This window comes from Rana temporaria, chromosome 5 (assembly GCF_905171775.1).
Source record: "Rana temporaria chromosome 5, aRanTem1.1, whole genome shotgun sequence".
Classification (NCBI taxonomy): Eukaryota; Metazoa; Chordata; class Amphibia; order Anura; family Ranidae; genus Rana; species Rana temporaria.
In genome coordinates, this window is record NC_053493.1 from 297254984 (window position 1) to 297275223 (window position 20240).

A 20240-nucleotide genomic window follows, 5' to 3' on the forward strand; every position below is an offset into this window, starting at 1 on the left:
CTAGATGGCATTTACGTGAAGGAGTCATTTGCATATGCAAATGATCCTTCTACGCCGATTCCCGAACGAGTTCGCGTCGCGTAACCGTCGCTAACGTCGTTTGCGCAAGCGGAAATTTAGTCCTGCTATATGGAGGATTACATTTCCGCAAGTCTCGCGTAGGCCATGTTACGGATGGCGTCGGGTCCCCGTCGTGTTTTTTCGTCGAGTACGTCGTTTACGTAAGTCGTTCTTGAATACGACTTTACGTCAATGACGCACACGTCGGCGTCATTGACGTTTTCCGCCGAGAACTGGAGCATGCGCACTGGGCTTTTTGCAGCCCGGCGCATGCCCAGTTCTTTCGCATCAGGGGCGCGCTTCATTTGAATAGAAGACGCCCCCTTGGAGATCCGCCAGGCTACACCGGGACACTTACACTCCGCTGTCCCAACTTATGGAGCAAGTGTTTGGGGAATACAACACCTGCTCCAGTAAGTTGGGACAGCGGAGTGTAAGTGCCCTAAGCGCAGCAGGCGGATATTTTTCGAGAATATGGGCCAGAGTGATTTTTTTTTTATTTCTTTTTTTATAGTTAGAGGCAATTTTTTTTCTTTTTTAAATAACAAACAAGTTATACTCATCTGCTCTGTGCAGAGATTTTGCACAGAACAGTCCCCGATCCTCCTCTTCTCCTGGCCCCTCCCTCCTGCTGAGTGCCCCCAGAGCAAGCAGCTTGCTATGGTGGCACTCAAGCAGGCTCTCTCCCGAGCCGCTGCTCTGAGTGTCCATTCAAGACACAGAGAAGTGGCTTGGCTCTGCCCCCATCTCTCCTCACTGTCTGTGATTGACAGCAGCAGTAGCCAATGGTTTCCACTGCTGCCCAGGGTGAAAAAAAAAGGGGGAAATCCATTTTTTTTATTTAAATCTGATTTTATTTTAATCAATTTATTTTTAGCAAATTTATTTTAACAAAATGCATTTGGAGTAAAAGATGCAATAATAATTTTGTTTATTCAGCATGAAATTAAGCTTAGTTATGGAGCATGAGGCTGTATATTCTGCAATAGTTACAATTTTGGTAAACGCATTTAATAAATCCAAACTATGCAAGCTGAGATAACATGCACTACATTCACAATCTCACAATAGCCATGAGATAAAACAAAGTTCAGGAATATTCCTTTATCCCATTGTTTTGCAAATCTATGTACATTGCCAACTGTACGATTGATGATATCGCTGTTTTACTAACCTGACAGCTTATTCTTCCAAACAGGAAACCTTCATTTTGTTTGCAGATATTAAAGATTCTAACTACCAGCAATAATAAGTCCTTACATTTAAAGAGCCCCTGTACTTTCAGAGCCATCATGGCAGTGCCTGTTAGCGGGCATCCACTCACCTGCTTCCGCCACGTCCCTAGCTTTGTTGTGTCACTGCCGCATCACCAGCCGTCCCATTAAAGTAAATGGGACTGTCGGGAAGTCAACAGCGGGTCAGAGGAGGAGCTACTGCAGGACAGAGATGACAGTTGCTCTTTAAAAATTATAATTTAAATCAAATCTACCCTGCTGCTGCCTCAGCCAATAAGAAGGCAGAGTCCCGGGAAGCCGATGCACTCATGCACATCGTTGGAAGTATTGGGGGAGCTGTGGGAGGGGCTGCTGCACAGAGAAGGTTTTTTACCTTCATGCATAGAATGCTTGAAAATAAAAAACCTTGAGCTTTTACAAACAATAGACTGGAACTCCACTTTAAGTTCCTAATAATAATCGAACTGATCACGGGTTCCCATTCATTAATCTCCCCTTGCTATGCAAAATGTCTTAAAGCCGTAATAAACCCAGAAACAAAAATGTAACATATTGTAGTTTACCAATCCTCCATATTAAAAGGCTCATATTTTTAATTTTTTTACTCAACCACTTGCTTACTGGGCACTTAAACCCCCCTTCCAGCCCAGGCCAATTATCAGAGCTGTCAAACATTGAATGATAATTGCGCGGTCATGCAACACTGTACCCATATGACATTTTCACACAAATAGAGCTTTCTTTTGGTGGTATTTAATCACCACTGTTTTTTTTTATTTTTGGCTAAACAAACAAGAAAAGGCCGAAAATTTTGCAAACAGGTAATTTTTCTCTTTTACTGATGTGCGCTGATGAGGCGCCACTAATGGGCAGCACTTTCAGCATGGCTAAGCTCTCGGGGGTGGAGTAAAATGTGCTGGGGGTGTGGCCTTATTGGAGTCCAGGCTGAGGTTGTCACTCCATTCATTGCAGTAGGACACCATAAATGTGCACCTTCCAGGGGTTACCCTTCCTTGCTTAAACCTTTGCAGAAGCCAAGATGGGCTCTATCCCCTGTCAGCGCTCTAGCAGCAGCTGGGGATACCCTGTCCACATACCCCCTCCCTATCGAGCCTGAATGGACCACACACTTTTCCCCAGGTCACGATGAGGAGATACTGGTGGGCACTGATCAGGAGGCACTAATGAGGTTGCACTGATAATGATGCATTGATTGGCAACACTGATGGGCACTGATAAGCAGCACTGGAGAGCACTGATGTGTACTAATGTCCCTCTAACAGAAGCCGGTTAATGGCTTTCTCCTTTTCTTCACGCTGACAGCATGAGGGGGAAAAAAATAAAAAATAACCAGCTTCCGTTTGCTTCAATGAACAGTGGTCATTGGCTGACAGATAATCTGGAACTGAACAATGTGCATCCATAGGACACACACAGCGTGGCTTGGCCACACACCCCTTCTAATAGGATCTGACCAAAAGCAGCAGGAACCAGTGGCTCCCGCTGCTCTTGGAATCTCCTGTGAGACCAGGCAGAGAGACTAGCATTGCGGCACACAGGCACAGTGCTGGATCGAGAGCGGTGATGAGTTAAAAGTTAAGAGTTGTAAAAGGTAAAAAAAAAATACCCTAAATAGCTTCCTGTACCTTAGTGCAGTCCTCCTTCACTTACCTCATCCTTCAATTTTGCTTTTAAATGTCCTTATTTCTTCTTAGAAATCCTCACTTCCTGTTCTTCTGTCTGTAACTAAACACAGTAATGGGAGACTTTCTCCCTGGTGTGGAGAAAGTCTCTTGAGGGGGGAGGGGGCGAGCAGGAGTGTCAGGACGCCTACTAACACAGAGGTCTTTTCTCTATCTGCAGGGTAGAGAGTGTCCTCACACTCCTGCTCACCCCCTCCCACCTCAAGAGGCTTTCTCCACACCAGGGAGAAAGTTTTGCATTACTGTGTTGAGTTACAGACAGAAGAACAGGAAGTGAGTATTTCTCAGAAGAAAAAAGGACATTTAAAAGCAAAATGGAAGGATGAGGTAAGTGAAGGAGGACTGCACTAAGGTAAAGGAACCTTTTTAGGGAAAACAAAAATTACCTTTACAACCCCTTTAATGTTTAGGGAGAGGGAGGGAAAGGAGCAGCTAGTGGAAGGAGTTTCATCTAAATGTGGCGGCTGCATTAGTTTTCTTTTTTTTCTAGGGTTTTTTCCCCAAATTCTCACCTGGTAATCTGGCCAGTAACACAAAGGGTGTCTCCACTTTGGATGGAGGAACAATGGAAACACCTTTGGACAGACGAATGGTCAATCTGAATAGAAGGTAATGATGGATGTACTGGCAGAATTAAATGGACTTAACTAACAATGTGAAGCCAAACTCCAGCTGACACTTTTTAAGCATTTACAGCAACAGCTTTTTTTTTCTTTTGGGATAAAGGTTGTACGTAAATGAGTAAAAGCTGATCATTGTAAGTACCCCGTCATTATTAAATGGTTTGTCTCTCAACCCTCCAACTGGCAATTTAGTATATTAAAGAAGATGAAAAATAACAGACTTACCACCCAGATCACTAGGTAGAAAAAGGGAAAAAGCCTAATGCCGCGTACGCACGGTCGGAATTTCCGACAGAAAAAACTTGATGTGAGCTTTTGGTTCCGACCGTGAGTAGGCCCCATCTGAATTTTTCTGTCGGAACTTCCGACAGCAAAAATTTGAGAGCTGGTTCTCAAATTTTCCGGCAGGAAAAGTTCTTGTCGGAAATTCAGATCGCTTGTATGCAATTCCGTCACGCAAAAAAACATGCATGCTCAGAATCAATTCGACACATGCTCGGAATCATCTAACTTCATTTTTCTCGGCTCGTTGTACGTCACTGCATTCTTGACGGTCATAATTTTGTGTGACAGCGTGTATGCAACCCAAGTTTGAGCCAAAATTTAGTCGGAAAAAAATCCACGGTTTTCTTGTAGGAATTTCCGATGGTGTGTACGCGGCATAAGAAAAGGAAACTGATGCTGCCGCCACATTGAAGAATTGGTGATCTGCAATATAACGTGCTTAATATCGCTTTAAATTCTGGGGAAAATATCTAGACTGCCAATCATTCTCTCCTTTTAAACATTCTGGTTACCTGGCTGCCTTGCCTCGGTAATGTCTAAATCACTGATCCAGAATCTGAAAGCTGCTGGCAAAAATGTACAGAACATCCTCAATGAATGTACTGAAGCCTTTGGATCAGCATGACAGCCCGGCAGCTAAGTATTTTCTTAGTACTGGTTTCCTTTACACACCAACATTGATTCACATCGGCTCCAATAATATGCCATGTTAGCAGCCAGTGTATGGCACTCAGATTGTAGCCTATAAAGGGCAATACATGCCAAATTCCTAGTTATCTGGATGACAGCAGTGACAGAGCTGTAGCCTTTGCCAAAGGCAGCACAAGAATGTAAAGTGGCAAATAAAATAAACAGCTGTACTCAATGGCCAAACAGAAATCCACAAAACCCAATCTAATAATGAAATCATTAATACCATCAGATACATATAGAAAAATATCCATACATGTCACAAGTCAAAGCTCAATATTCCCAACGCACATGTTCCAGAAAGTGGGTGTTGCCGCGACCATTGGCTGGAGACCCAAGACAATCAAAGCAAGAGGTAGGTTACCAGCACACCAAGGATCTCCAGAAAAGGTCTAAAGCTTTATCTGGTGATCACATCGTAGTCACAAAAGCGACATGTCTGAGCCTCACAGGACCCCTTCATCAGGCACGTGACCAAATGTTGCTGAAAGCGGGGGTTCATCCTAAAAAAAAAAAATTCTAATAATTACATCCAGCATATTAAGCATACTAAGGACATTTACTGTATGCAGGTCATTTTTTTTTTATCCGTACATACCGTTATATTGTCATTTTGTCCAGGGCTTCCGGGTTCTGATGACTGCGGGACTGGGCGTTCCTATCCTTCGGTTAGATGATTGACGGCTTGTGAAACAGTTCCACTGTCGCACAACGCGAGTCACCAGATTTCTTGAAATAGCCGAGCTGCGAGTCGGCACTATACGGCGCCTGCGCAATCAGCTTTACACAGCGGGCGCAGGCACCGTATAGTGCCGACTCGCAGCTCGGCTATTTCCGGAAATCTGGTGACGCGCGTTGTGCGACAGGGGAACTGTTTCACAAGCCGTCAATCATTTACCCCAAGGATAGGAACGCCCAGTCCCGCAGTCATCAGAATGCGGAAGCCCTGGACAAAATCAGAATATAACGGTATGTACGGATAAAAAAAAAAAAAAAGAAGACCTGCATACAGTAAATGTCCTTAGTATGCCGGTTGTAATGTTAGAAATTGGGTTTTAGGGTGAACCTCCGCTTGAAGGTTTGGACCCTTTTTTGGAGATCCTTGGTGTGCTGGTGACATACTTCTCGCTATACATGTTAGAAGGGAACATATTCATGTGTTGCATTAGCTGTGTGGATGAGTGCAGTCTATTTGCTATCAGGATGGGCAGAGGCTCCCTACAGCCTTCATTGACATTACTGGATCGGAATTTCAGGGGAGTGCAGGAAACTGACTTTCCACTAGCATTCAGTGCCGTTCACACCTCAAACATGTCCTCCAAATCCGTTCTGGATGCGTTTCTGTATGCACAGTTTTAACGCGTTCTCGTGAATTTTTTTTATGCGTTTTCAGATGCTCTTTTTTACCCCCCTTATTTTTTTCCACTGCATTTTACCACATTCCAGTATAGATCTGTGCAGGAAAAAAGCAGCATGTTGTACTTTTTCCCCCCTGTAACTGAAACGTACTGAACCGGTGTGAACGAGGCCATTCGAACCCATATAACCTACTTTCCATGCGTTTTTGAAGCAGGAAAAAATAGCACTGCGTGTGGTGTAAACGGGCCCTTACAATTTTAGACTAGATATTATATGAATTATAATACCAGTAAGCCCTCGTTCACGCCGGGGCGGCTTTGAAATCACGCTACTTCTGCCACATCGAGGCTTTCAACTTCATACAACAGAAGTGTATGCGAGTCGCAATAAAAATCGGCAAAAAGTAGTGCAGGAACCTTTTTCGGAGTCGCAGCAATTCGAGCAGTTTAAATGCGGACAGTGGGGTGCGACTTGTCATGCAATTTGAAACTGTCAAATCACTACATACAAATGGACAATCACGTGAAAAAAAATTATCGCATGACAAATTGCAGCGGTGTGAAAGGGGGCTAAATGTCACTTTTAATAAAAAAATATATAAAAATACACTACGTACAGTGTATTATCTGGATTATGGTGGCCATACACGTTTCAATAAATGGTTGATCTCCCTTTCCAATCAATCTCTCCCGTCTCTAATAAATTATCTATAGTCAACAACCCATTGGATCAATATGCCACACTTGGGGTAGTGGATTTCGATCGATAGTTGGAAGGTACAATCGTAAGTTATTGATAGCATCTCTGTTTTCGCTTTCTTATTGATCGAAATACCATTGTATTCGTAACCAAGTGCTGCCACTCAATGCAAAACGATTGATCATTTTCCCATCCTCAAATCGAATCTGTTTTCTCTGCTGGGTTCACCTCTAAGCCACATGCGGCTCATAGCAGGGGTTCGGTGCGTCCCCGATGACCGTTTTAGGTCCGATTTCAGCCCGAAATTTTTAAATCAAGTCTAAATCGATCGGAAGGGAAGTTATGCCTATTTGATTTTTGATTGATATGATTGCATCACGCATCGACTGGATAATAAAATCAAGGCGTGTATGACCATCATGAGGTTTACCAATCCTTATGCCGCGTACACACGATCATTTTTCGGCATGAAAAAAAACATAGTTTTTCAGCATTTCATCATTAAAAAACGACGTTGCCCACACACCATCGTTTTTTAAAAATGATGAAAAAAGTGCAGTGACGTACAACACGTACCACGGCACTCTAAAAGGGAAGTTCTATTCGCCTTTGGGCTGCTTTAGCTGATTCCGTGTTAGTAAAAGACGATTCACGCTTTTCTGTCTGTTACAGCGTGATGAATGTGCTTACTCCATTATGAATGGTAGTTTTACCAGAACGAGCGTTCCCGTCTCATAACTTGCTTCTGAGCATGCGTGGGTTTAAAACGTCGTTTTAGCCCACACACGATCATTTTTTACAACCCGAAAAACAACATTTTTTAAAACGACGTTAAAAAATGCAGCATGTTCGAATTTTATTTTTGACGTTTTTCAGAAGCCGAAAAACGATGTGAAGCCCACACACGATCATTTTAAAAGACGTTTTCATGCCGAAAAAATGATCGTGTGTACGCGGCATTAGACTTCATAAAACTTATCTGAGATGTAAAATATTTTGGAAACTTAAGTAATCACAATGGAGACAATGGGCCAGATCCACAAAAGGGATACGCAGGCGTATCTGCTGATACGCCGTCGTATCCCTGTTTCTATCTATGCGGCTGATTCATAGAATCAGTTACGCATAGATATTCCTAAGATCCGGCAGGTGTAATAGTTTTACACTGTCGGATCTTAGGATGCAGTACCTCGGCCGCCGCTGGGGGCATTTCTCGTCGAAATTCCGCGTCGGGTATGCAAATTAGCACTTACGGAGATCCACAAAGGTTTTTCCCTTCGTTAAGTCTCCGTAAGTGTTAGTTTGCCGTCGCAAAGATAGGGCTGCTTTTACAAAGTGTAAAGTTAGTACACCATGTAAAAGTATACTTGTCTTTCCCGCATCGCTGTCAAATTTCTTTTTACATTTTTTTTTTCCCGCCGCATCTCTTTTTTACCCGTCGCGATTCACAAAACTCGGCGCAACGTAACGTAACGCCAAGCACGTCGGGAAAATAGCGTCGGGAGCATGCGCAGTACATCTGGCGCGGGAGCGCGCCTAATTTAAATGGGACTCGCCCCATTAGATTGGGCACGCCTTGCGCCGGACGGATTTAAGTTACACCGCTGCAAATTTCTAGGTAAGTGCTTTGTGGATCGGGCACTTAGGTAGAAATTTTGCTGCGGTGTAACTTAAATCGGAATATTTAAGTTGCGCCCGCTGGCTGTGGATCTGGCCCAATGATCACAAGAAGAAAGAAATGATAACAATAAGAAAACATTAGTAAATAAGATGATCACAAGAGGAAAAAGATGATAACAATAGGAAATAAGATGATAAAAATAAAAAATAAACTATAAGAAAACAGTAAATAAGTTGATCGCAGTAGGAAAGAAATAGGAAACACGATCATAAGAAGAGGAAATAAGCTGATAACAATAGTAAATAATAATAATAATAATAATAATAATAATAATAATAATAATAAATAGTAGTTGATGGTAAGAATAGGAAAACTCTGGGCTGGTACAATGAAGGATCCCTAATACAGAGAAGTTATTATCACTAATAGTAACAGTAAATAGTAATAGTAAATAGTAGTTGATGGTAAGAATAAGAAAACTCTGAAGGATCCCTAATACAGAGAAGTTATTATCACTAATAGTAACAGTAAATAGTAATAGTAAATAGTAGTTGATGGTAAGAATAAGAAAACTCTGAAGGATCCCTAATACAGAGAAGTTATTATCACTAATAGTAAATAGTAGTAGGAATAAGAAAACTCTGAAGGATCCCTCATACAGAGAAGCTATTATCACTAATAGTAATAGTAATAGTAATAGTAATAGTAAATAGTAGTTGATGGTAAGAATATGAAAACTCTGGGCTGGTACAATGAAGGATCCCTCATACAGAGAAGTTATTATCACTAATAGTAAAATGAGAAGCAGCTGAAGGCTTGGATCATAGGACTCTCCCTCCAAAGCTCCATGTGGACGGAGTTGGTAACAATGGTGTGGGGTAAAGGTTGGTGACCTAAGTGCACTTACTTGCCCCTCTGTGCCGGGCGGTGGTAGGTGAGCTGTGGTGGGGTTCCCTCAATAAGCAGTCCTCCAGTGATGAGAAGAAGAAGGAGCCCCGTCCATAGACTGACTCCAGCAGGCTCCCCTGACCGCCCCATCATCTCACACTCCGCACACAACTTGTCCCCAGAAGCTGCGATCAGCGATCCTGGGCAGAAGACGATGAGTGTAGAGGAGGAAAGCTCCGATCCCGGCCAGATTCCTCTCTAGTGATGGGATGGATGGGGAATGGATGTGATCCTCCCTGTTAGCGGAGATCCTTTCTTTCTCTGTAGACCCGAGCAATGCTTCATCCTTCCCTTCCACACCTCCTCCTCCCACTCCGCTCCTCATGACGTCATAGATGAAAGTCCTAGTCCGGACTGCTGGGACTTCGTGCTGAGCCGTCACCCTATGATGAGAGCAGGTCTGTCCATGTAGGGATGTGCTCAGGACGATCCCAGCCTACCTTGTCTGGAGGCTTCTGTTAGTTTACAAGATGACTAGAGCGGCTTTGGCCGATGTTCCAGCTCTAATGGTTCGCTTTGCAGCCAAAGTCATTGATGGCCCAGAGCCTGTTGCTAGAAAAGTCCAAATGAGAAGTGTACATGTCATGGAAATCTTTTCTTACTTGTACTAGAAAATATTACTGAACTCTGGGAAAGCCAAAATCCTTCCTCTGGTGTGGGGCTGTGTCTGTAATTCAAGGCAGAGGCATAACTAGAACCTTCAGGGCCCCGGAGCAAGAATCATGAAGGTCTTCCCACTGATCCCATCATGGGACCCTTTATTACGGTCCTGCAGTGGGCCACCTCCCGCCCTTCACGGCGGTGAAACGCCAGAGCCCAGTCGCAAGTGCGACCATAGGTGTGCGCATGGGGTATGCTAGGTGTGCCTGGGCACACCCTAATCACTAGGGTTGCCACCTGTCCAGGATTCACCCGGACAGTTCGGGTTTTGAATCAGGTGTCCGGGTTTTAGTCTACATGAAACCCGGACACATTATTTAGACCAGGCTGTGGCTCCCCAAGTAACCAAGATAGTCATACACAAAACTGTTGCCGCTGCAGGCGGCTGTTTGGGGGCAGGTTTGGCATCACTGAAGGGTGGGGTGGTGATGTCAGCCAGCAAGAGCAATTTGGCCACGCCCACTGGCGAGCTCTGTGCACTATGTTACTACTTTCCTTGGGGCACCTAAATGTCTCCCAGGTCTTTTATAATCCTATAGTGTTCAGGGGTCTTCAAACGATGGCCCTCCAGTTGTTCAAGAACTACAATTCCCATCATGCCTAGTCATGTCTGTGAATGTCAGAGTTTTACAATGCCTCATGGGATGTGTAGTTCCGCAACAGCTGGAGGGCCGTAGTTTGATGATCCCTGATAAAAGGAATGTCAAAATCAGGTAACCCATAAAAAAGGATTATAGTTCTGCTAATGGGGAAAGTAAAACTCATGGCATTTCTATTAAATCACCAGTAGATGGCAGCATAGAGTAAAAAGCCTGAATGACAGATAGCACATTCTAAAGGAACCATTGCTAATAGCAGGGGGAACCAAAAGATTGACCTTTGTTTCTGGTGGAACACAGAGGCAGTTGCTGCCCAGTCTATTATTCTGAAGGTCACGTGTTTGTGTCATTGCAGAAACTTTTTAATGAAAACACTTCTGGTTTCACCCGGCCCGCTCCCTTCGCACATTGGAATTATTGACCATACTTTCAGCATATATGCAACATTTACTGCAAAAAATAATAATAATGCGCCGCAAGTGTTCGGGTTTGGCTTGAAGAAAAGGTGGCAACCCTAGTAGCCAGGGCAGCACAGATTCCCCCTGTTGCCCAAGCCCAACTGACACCATCCACTGCTATATTGACACTATCCATGTTTTTATAAATTATTAAATGTTTGTTTACATTTATTTATAAGAGTGTGTCTGTTTGTGTATATATGTGTATACATACACATGCAGGCACACACACACACACACACACACACACGTGTTTTTGAGCTTTGGGGTGCACACCCTAATGCATAAGGCTGCACACACCTATGAGTGCGACCCTGGTAGTTCTGCCACTGGTGTCAGTAGTTTTTTTTATTTTTGTGTTATTTTTTTGTATTATAATTTTTTACCATTTATTTAATTATTTTTTTACATATTTTTTTTTTTCAACTTTCAATTTTTTATTGAAGTATCACATATACAAGAAATGATTCCAGATAATTTTTATTTATTTTTTTATTTTTTAGGACTTCCGTTGGGGAGCTTAGGTGAAATATCAGGGGTCTAAGCAGACCCCCGATGTCTCACTTTTGAGACAGAGAAAGGGACTGAAGGCAGATTCATCAGCCCTTTCTTTGCAGTCTCAGCTGCACAGAATAATGAACAGGAATCAGAGATTCCTGTTCATTCATAAACTAAGGCATAGCAAATAGTTTTACTGGATATATAATTTAAATATTTTGCACTTACCAAAGTAGTGATGTGAACGTGATTATAATTTTTTTAAGATTTTTTTTTTCGTTAGCACCCAAAGCCCCCCCCCCCGACTTCTATGGGGCCCGTTGGTCCCCAGGGCCCTGGACGGCATCCCCATTTTTTTTCATCAGCACCCAAAGCCCCCTGACCTCTAAGGGGCCGAGAGAGCATCCCCCTTTTTTTTTAAAAAAAAATCGTCAGCAGCCAACCCTAATTTGCGGCGGCAGCTCCCCCCGCTTTTCAACTTGCGACACTCCCCCCTGCTTCTCAACTTGCGTCACCCCCTCGCTTCTCAGTTTGCGGCGGCAGCACCCCCCCTTCCCCCAGGTTCTCTTCTCCAGGGGGCCCATGCCTGAAGCTGTGTAAGGGGCCCCAAAATTCCCAATGGCAGCCCTGTACGTGACAAAAGTGATAAAATAAAATATAATCCCAATAGATTTCTAATCCATGTAGTTCTTGATATTACATTTTTTTTTCAAATATATATTCTTTTCATCCGGCTTAGTATGTGCTCACAGAACTCTCGCCTCCAAAACGTAAAAATATCGAGCAAACGATATAAGGTCCTTCAACACTCGTAAGATTCCACCTCACGATCTTTGTTAGGGTATTCACGTCTTGCTCTGACATACCAGGTCACCAAGCGTTTGGATTCCAAATAACAGCCAGCTATCAAGTGTCTAAAGGCTCCAGTACAAACAGAGATTGAGGGGAAAAAGATGCCTCCCATACCGTAGTAAATTAAAAAACTAGAGTATTTATTGAAAATGAATGGACTCTTACATCAAACAATCCTAACATTTGCGTAAAGATAAAAAACAGAGTTTGTGCGCCTTCTGACTTCACTTTCGGTGTGTGTCGACGTCAGTCTCCGGCCATGCGTTACGTCACAACACATGGCTTCATCATTGTCCCCTATATATAATATATAAGGCCAGCCATATCTGCAATATATAATGTAAAAAAAATGTATGTGAAAAATACTTTATCACAAACATATATACATATATGATGATGGAAAATGTGCAAGAATTAAATACTCAATTCACACACACACACACACACACACACATTATATATATATATATATATATATATATATATATATATATATATATATATATATATATATATATATATATATATATAGGAGTTGCGCAAACCTAAACCACATACAGTATTAGTGATGTAAATCTATTGATACACGTGTGAAACCACATTAGTGATATTGGTCCATCAATCAGTGGGAATCAATAATTAAAATAATCAAATAAATGTGTTGCTTTGCTGTATAATTTAGAAGTCCCAAAGACAGAGCTTAAAATCAGGTGATAAATGTTCATATGAACTTCTGATGCGGCGCCTTTGGTATCTGCAATATTGCTAATACGTTTTTGGAGGAAGGGGAGTGGCTAATGTTTGGAGCAGGCCGATATAAATCACTTATTAGCAATATTGCAGATATGGCTGGCCTTAGGAAAATTCTCATGTTTGTTTGTTGTTCAAAAGATTTTGTTTGCTTTCAACATTTGATTTTGGAATGAATGGACTTTTTTTAGTTTAGTAAGAGTGGATGCTATAAACAACCTATGAACATGGTTGGTTGCTAAATATTCGCCAATGTGCATGGCAAATTAGCCAGGCTGCTTTTCAGAAAAATATATCTGCCATAGACATACAGTAAATTTGTGCAGATTCATATGTGAAAGAAGTTCCCCTGCGGAATCCAATGGCTACACCTTTCTCTTTACTTATGTTCGAGAGACTGTAGTACCAGAGTGGATAATTTGGAGAAAATAGTTTTACTGCAGTAGTGTGAGTTAGGTGGTCTTCTGTAAGAAGACCATGTCTCCCTGTAATCATTTGAGTTCTCTAAACAGATTGTGTCTTTTCCCAGGGGTGTGTAGACCCCTAACATTAAGGGATATCAAATTAATCAATGCCATTGGGACCACAGAGGGACCTCTCTCATAGCAAAAATCTTCTACTATTAGTATTGAGGCAGGCCAAAAGAGGGGGGAGTAGAAACAGAGAAAGTGAAAATTGAAAAAAAAATTTAAGAAAAGGGGAAGGAGAAAAAGCAAAAGAATTTATAGAAAACAAGACAGATTGTATATAAACAACCTAAACGTGCACGCAAAGCCTTGCAGTGCGTATACAGGACACCAACATGGACACCCACCCCCCCAAGCGCGACACCCAATTAAGAGCAGTTAAAAGGAGGGCTGGAGCCATGTGGAACCCTGTAAGGGAGAGGGGGTAGCTCCGAGAACCAGATAATGCATCAATGGTAAAGATGGACACTATCTAGGTGCTCCCAGTTGGATACAGTGCAGACTTAAATGCCATCAAATATAAGTGCAGATAGTAACATAACAGCATAACATTAAATAACATCCCATGAACAATGGGGGCAGTAAACGAGACAAATGACCAGTCATATAAGGTAGGGCCTATAGGACAAAGCCTGGGGTAGAAAAAACATGGGGAAACAAATATAAAGTCATCAGCCCAAACGGTATGGAAAGGAAATTAATATGCAGGCTCCAAGATACCAAACATTTGGTTAAAGAAGATAAAAGGCCATACTGTAAAGGTGCAAATCCAGCAGTTATTCAATAAGTAAGAAGGATATTACTCCAGTTGTGGAGTTGAGTTTAGCGTGGTAAAGCGGTGCTTCCTTGAGACCTTTGCCGTGTCCCCTCATGGCAGAAGGGGAAAGAGCTGGAATATCTTCCTGCCAGCTCGGGAGTTCTAGTGGATTGATGTTGAGATCCAGGCAGAACTTCTACAGATCCTCCAGGAAGCAGAGAATGTCCGACTTGCCATCCCTGTTAGCTTTAAGACAAGCTGTAAATCCCCATCGAAATTAATGGCGGTATTGCGCAGCTTTTCCATAAGGGGTTTCAGGGCCCTGCGACACCCCAGCATCTCCCTGACAAGGTCAGGGAAGAAAGATAAGTGAACACCGTTGAATTCCAAAGTGGTGGCCTCTCTCATTAAAGTTTTTTCGCCTCAAAATAGTGGACCCGAATTCGGGTGTTGTTCCTCCGATTGCCATTCTCCTGATCCTTTATCTTATAGAGGGCCATTTGATGAGCGATAATAAGGCTGCGTGTGCTTTGCTGGAGATCTCAAATGGCTGCCGCGTGGCGATCCAGACGGTGTTCTGACCCTTCCACTCAGACCAAAATCTGTGAGAGGTCCGCTCACCCTGCTGACACTTTTTTTTTTTGACCGCCCTTTCCAAACTGAGAAGCATAGATTTAGTAGGGAGACCACTTATTAAGGCTGCAACTTCAGAGCAGTGAGAAGAAGCCTCGTCCCTGTCGGAGTCGATGGATGAAGCCGGAGACGGGTGTCTGGGTGCAGGCCTGAGTTTGGAGACAGAGCCAGTGCCATCACCATGAAGAGAGCAGCCTGGTCTGTCTGTCTTATGGGAATCATCTGGTTCCGTGCACAAGGATGTTTTAATAGAGCTCAAAGAGCTACTTTTCATAGACAGGGTCTTTCCCGTTCTCTTGGCCATAGTGTGTGTTTTCGGCATGCCGCTATAACAAGTTAGAGAAAGTACCAGTGTTGGAGCTCACTAAAGAAACATTATCACAGCTCCATGCAGAAACCACGCCCCCCTTACCTGCCATTTTGTATGTGAATAATTTTTTATGCTAAATAAAAATCTTTAAAAAAAGAGTGTTAGCTGGAGTTCAGCTTCAATTTGTTAGCCCATGTAATTCTGCTAGTGCATCTAACACTACCGTCTACATAGATTAACAATGCTGCTGTCGAACAGTGTCTCTGTTGCTTCTGCAATCGAATGGAGACACCCTAGGACATGTGTTACTGGCCTGATCACCAGGGGATGACAAAGGGGGGAGAAGAAAACTCAGGCAGTTACCAATTTAAGAAATAGTAAGTTGCAATATATTACATTTTTGTTTTTGAGTTTAAAGCGGAGTTCCGGCCACAATTTCACTTTTTAAATATAAATACCCCTGTAATACACAAGCTTAATGTATTCTAGTAAAGTTAGTCTGTAAACTAAGGTCCGTTTTGTTAGGTTGTTACAGCATTTAGACACTTTATAAAATAGAAATTGACCGGGGCCATCTTAAGTGTGGGCATCATGAAGCCAGACAGTATGACTTCCTGGATTTCAGCCTTGCAGATCTCGCACATGCTCAGTGCTGCACAAGCAGTGTAATAGGTTTCAGATCAGGTTTCAACACCTGTACTGTCCAAGTCACATGATTCTTCGAGACTGGGGAGTGCACAGACTCCTGGAAAGTTACACCCACTACATTCCCAAGAGTCCGTGCAGTGTAGGTTAGGAAGCTTAAGCACATAGGTGCAGGAAGAGGGAAGATTAACTATTCTGCCTAGCAACAACACTTTGAAGGCATCTTAAAAAAAAAAAAAATTCTTAAAGGACTAATGACATTTTTTTAAAACTACTGATGTAATGTTATATTTATGGGTGGAACTCCACTTTAATACTGATTTACTAGTAAAGGTCAACTCCACCAAGTAATATGTGACAGTGCATAGGGATATGTATTATTGATATATTGTGACTCACTGACCATGGTTGGGTCATGATGCTTCTTCAGGAAAAAATCCCCACAAACATACACACAGTACATCTGGAGTTTACTGGCCTCCATTGCTGAAATGCTCAGGGTTCTTCTTAGTTAGGAAATACTCCTATCTGTCTGATGTTCACAACCATGCAGCTTACACTCACAATACACTGCTATCAACATTAAAAGCCCCTGTTTAATTTTTATTGTGCTTAGTTTTCGTTATATATCATACACATTATATGAATTGGGAATCTGTCCTAGAATAGGTCATCTCTGCAGTTTGTTGTAAGGGTTAAATTTAGAGAACACCCGGAGACGCGGTGGGAGTGGCCAGAGCTGCCATATGCAATTCCTTCAGATCACATGCGCCAGTGACATCACCAGCATGCACTTCAGTAAATATCTCCTAAACTGTGCTAGTTTATAAGATATTTACAGTACTTATAGGTAAGCCTTATCATTGGCTTTCCTATAAGTAAAAGTCAGAGATAGAAGTTTACTGCCACTTTAATCTCTTTTTGGCTGCATCACATCAGACCCTTTATACAGTATGTACCACATTTATGTGGTACCTTCTCCTGGTGATGTATCAATTCTGAACCTTGATGTATCTTTTCTTGAAAATTTTCTAAAAGTATATTTAAAAAAAAAAAAGAAAAAAACTCCTGTTTAACATAAACTTTATATCTGAAAGACAAAAACAATGTAACAGCATAAATATGTGTCATAAACTGTAAAAGGAAACATAACCTTGATTTCTAAAAATATTTACAAACAGGCTTCAACAAAGCAGACACATCCACCTACATGAATCACCTCCCATTCCAGGAAAACCTCAAATACTCTAGAAGCCATTCCTACACATGGGACATTTATCGTACTGGTTCTCTTCTTAATATAGTGGCACTAAGCCAATACCATTATTATTATTATTATTACTATGACTTGAATTTAACTAAGCATACACTATGGTGTGCATGTCCTCAAAGATACCAATAGAATATTAGTTGTATACTCTGCAAAAGCTGATTCGTTGCAGCTAGATTTGATCTTTTATTACGTGTACAAATAACTGTCTTAAAGTGGGAGTGGGGTGGAAGCAGGGACAAAGTAAGTACAGTATATCTAAATACTTTTTTTCAACTTACGTGTTTTCTGACAGTTTAGTGCGGCAAACTAAAATGAGGGAGAACCCTCGTCTAATAAGCTAACCTTGTCATTTAGGTGCAAGGCCTACTATAAAATCCCTTTCATGATTAATGCCGCGTACACATGATCAGACTTTTGACCGGGCAAAACTCTGTCTGAATTTCCGATGGAAAAATAGAGCACCTGCTCTCTAGCTAAAGTCTGATGGAAAAAGTCAGATAGGGCATACACACGGTCGGAATATCCGATGGAAAGCTCCCATCTGACTTTTTCCATTGGAATTTCCGACCGTGTGTACACGGCATAACCCTATTTCTGACATTTGGTGTTTACAAGTTAAAATCTGTATTTTTTGCTAGAAAATTACTTAGAACCCCCAAACATTATATATATATATATATATATATATATATATATATATATATATATATATATATATATATATATATATATATATATATATATATATTAGCAGATAATCTAGAGAATAAAATGCCGATTGTTGCAATATTGTATGCCACACGTTATTTGTGCAGCGGTCTTATAAGCGCAACTTTTTGGGGAAAAGGACACTTTCATGAATTTCAAAAAAAACTATACAGTAAAGTTAACCCGATTTTTTTGTATAATTTGAAATATGATGTTACATCGAGTAAATAGATACCAAACACGTCATGCTTTAAAATTGTGCACATTCGTGGACAAACTACAGTCCCTAAAAATCTCCATAGGTGATGTTTAAAAAAAAAAAATAACGGTTACCAGGTTAGAGTTACAGAGGAGGTCTAGTGTGAGAATTATTGCTCTCACTCTGACAATCGCAGCAATACCTCACATGTGTGATTTAAATACCATTTACATATGCGGTCACGACTTACGTATTCGTTTTCATTGCTGTGCAAGCTCCCGGGGGCAGGGGCTCTTTAAAACATAATTTTTTTCTTATTTATTTTTTAATTTGATATATTTTTTTTACATTGTATTAAAAAAAAAAATGTAAACATCCCTTGTGACAGTAATAGGTAGTGACAGGTACTCTTTATGGAGGGACCGGGGGTCTAGAACAGGGTTTCTCAACTCCAGTCCTCGAGGCGCCCCAACAGGTCATGTTTTCAGGCTTTCCATTATTTTGCACAGGTGATTTGAATGAATGAATGAAAAACTTATAAAGCGCGGCGCATGCGAAATGAATCGCTTCTGGGCGCTAGTTGTTCGTGTCTCATGACATCAAAAGAGCAGAGTTTTGATCTGTCTTCTGAAAGTCAGGTGGTTTTCCTCCAACCGAATGCTGGTTGGTAAAGCGTTCCATAGTCTAGGACCCTGAAAAGCAAACCTTCTTTCTCCTTTGGACTTGTATTTGGTTTTTGGTACCCTGACCAGATTTTGGTCGGTGGATCGCAGAACGCGATTCGAATTGTGAGGTTCTATCTTGTCGCAAAGATATTGCGGAGCCTTCCCATGGATGCACTTATGTGTCAGGCAGAGTGCTTTAAATGCAATTCTGTCTTTTACTGGCAGCCAGTGAAGGGTTCTCAACGAAGGTGAGATTGATTCCCATTTTTTTTTCCCAGTCACCAGTCTGGCGGCCGTATTCTGAACGACTTGCAGACGGGAGATTTGGTACTTTGGGAGTCCGAGGTACAGGGCGTTGGCATAGTCCAGTCTGGAATTCACGATTGTTCCCACCACGACTGCTACGTCTTCTTTGGGGATAAATGGAATAAGTCTGCGTAGTAGGCGCAACAGATGGTGTGCTCCGCTGACTACTGACCCTATTTGTGCGTCCATTGTCATGAAGGTGTCGAAGATGACCCCGAGACTTTTGACTTTGGAGCTAGGGGTGATGATTTGGCCCAGAATGGGCGGGGGTGTCCAGGTTGTTGCCAGTTGACTCTTTCGGCTGGCGTGAAACATAAGGAGTTCTGTTTTGGAACTGTTGAGTTTAAGATAACTCTTTGTCATCCAGTTTTCTATCAAAGAGAGACATTTCTCTAAACTGGGATGATGATCCTTTTTGTTGCAGATGCGAAAATACAGTTGCGTATCGTCTGCATAAGAGTGATAGAGTAGTTCTTGGCTACTGATAATATCAAAGAGAGGGCGAAGATAGATGTTGAAAAGCACCGGTGACAGGGGGGATCCTTGGGGGACTCATGACACCGTGCGCTTTTCCGACGTGAAAGAACCCAATTTAACTGTTTGTGATCGGTTTTCAAGAAAGGAAGAAAACCATGGTAAATCACCTTCTAGGACTTCTGCTACCTTGGCTAGTCGCATCAGTAACAGTTTGTGGTCTACCGTGTCAAAGGCTGCGCTTAGGTCCAGCAGAACCAGGAGACAAGATTCTCCTTCGTCTGCGGCCTCGAGGGCATCGTCCCATATTTTGAGTAAGGCCGTTTCTGTCCCGTGTCCGGGACGGAAGCCTGATTGTAATGGATCCAGTAGATTGTGGGTATCTAGATGCTGTTGCAGCTGTTGTACCACTACTTTCTCCATTATCTTGGAGAGAACATTTAGGCCTGTTATGGGACGGCGGTGAGTTGGGTCCTTGGGATCCAGGTTAGGTTTTTTCAAGATGGGCTGGATTGTGCCCTCTTTCAACAGGGATGGCACTGTGCCTTCCTTAAATGACTGGTTTATAAGCTGTGTGATGGGTGGTGCCAGGATGTCGGCACATTCCTTCAGCAGTTTGGTGGGGATGATATCATTGGGCGATGTGCTGTTCCGCAAAGCACCAATGATATTTTTTGTGGTATCGATGGAGATCGGTTCCAGAGTGAACTTCGTTGATTGTAGAGCGTTTCTGTGGGTGTTTTGTGGTTGATTGACAGTGGGG

General features: G+C 42.2%; 1 protein-coding gene across 1 annotated transcript in view; it reads right to left on the minus strand.

Moving 5' to 3' along the window:
* EMILIN2 (elastin microfibril interfacer 2) overlaps positions 1-9637 on the minus strand; it is an 89338-nt gene extending 79701 nt beyond the window's left edge. Inside the window, exon 1 of the mRNA XM_040354030.1 lies at positions 9183-9637. Coding sequence (XP_040209964.1) covers positions 9183-9316 — 134 coding nt within the window. The 5' untranslated portion in view covers positions 9317-9637. The remainder of the gene's footprint in view (positions 1-9182) is intronic.
* Between the last annotated feature and the right edge of the window lie 10603 nt (positions 9638-20240).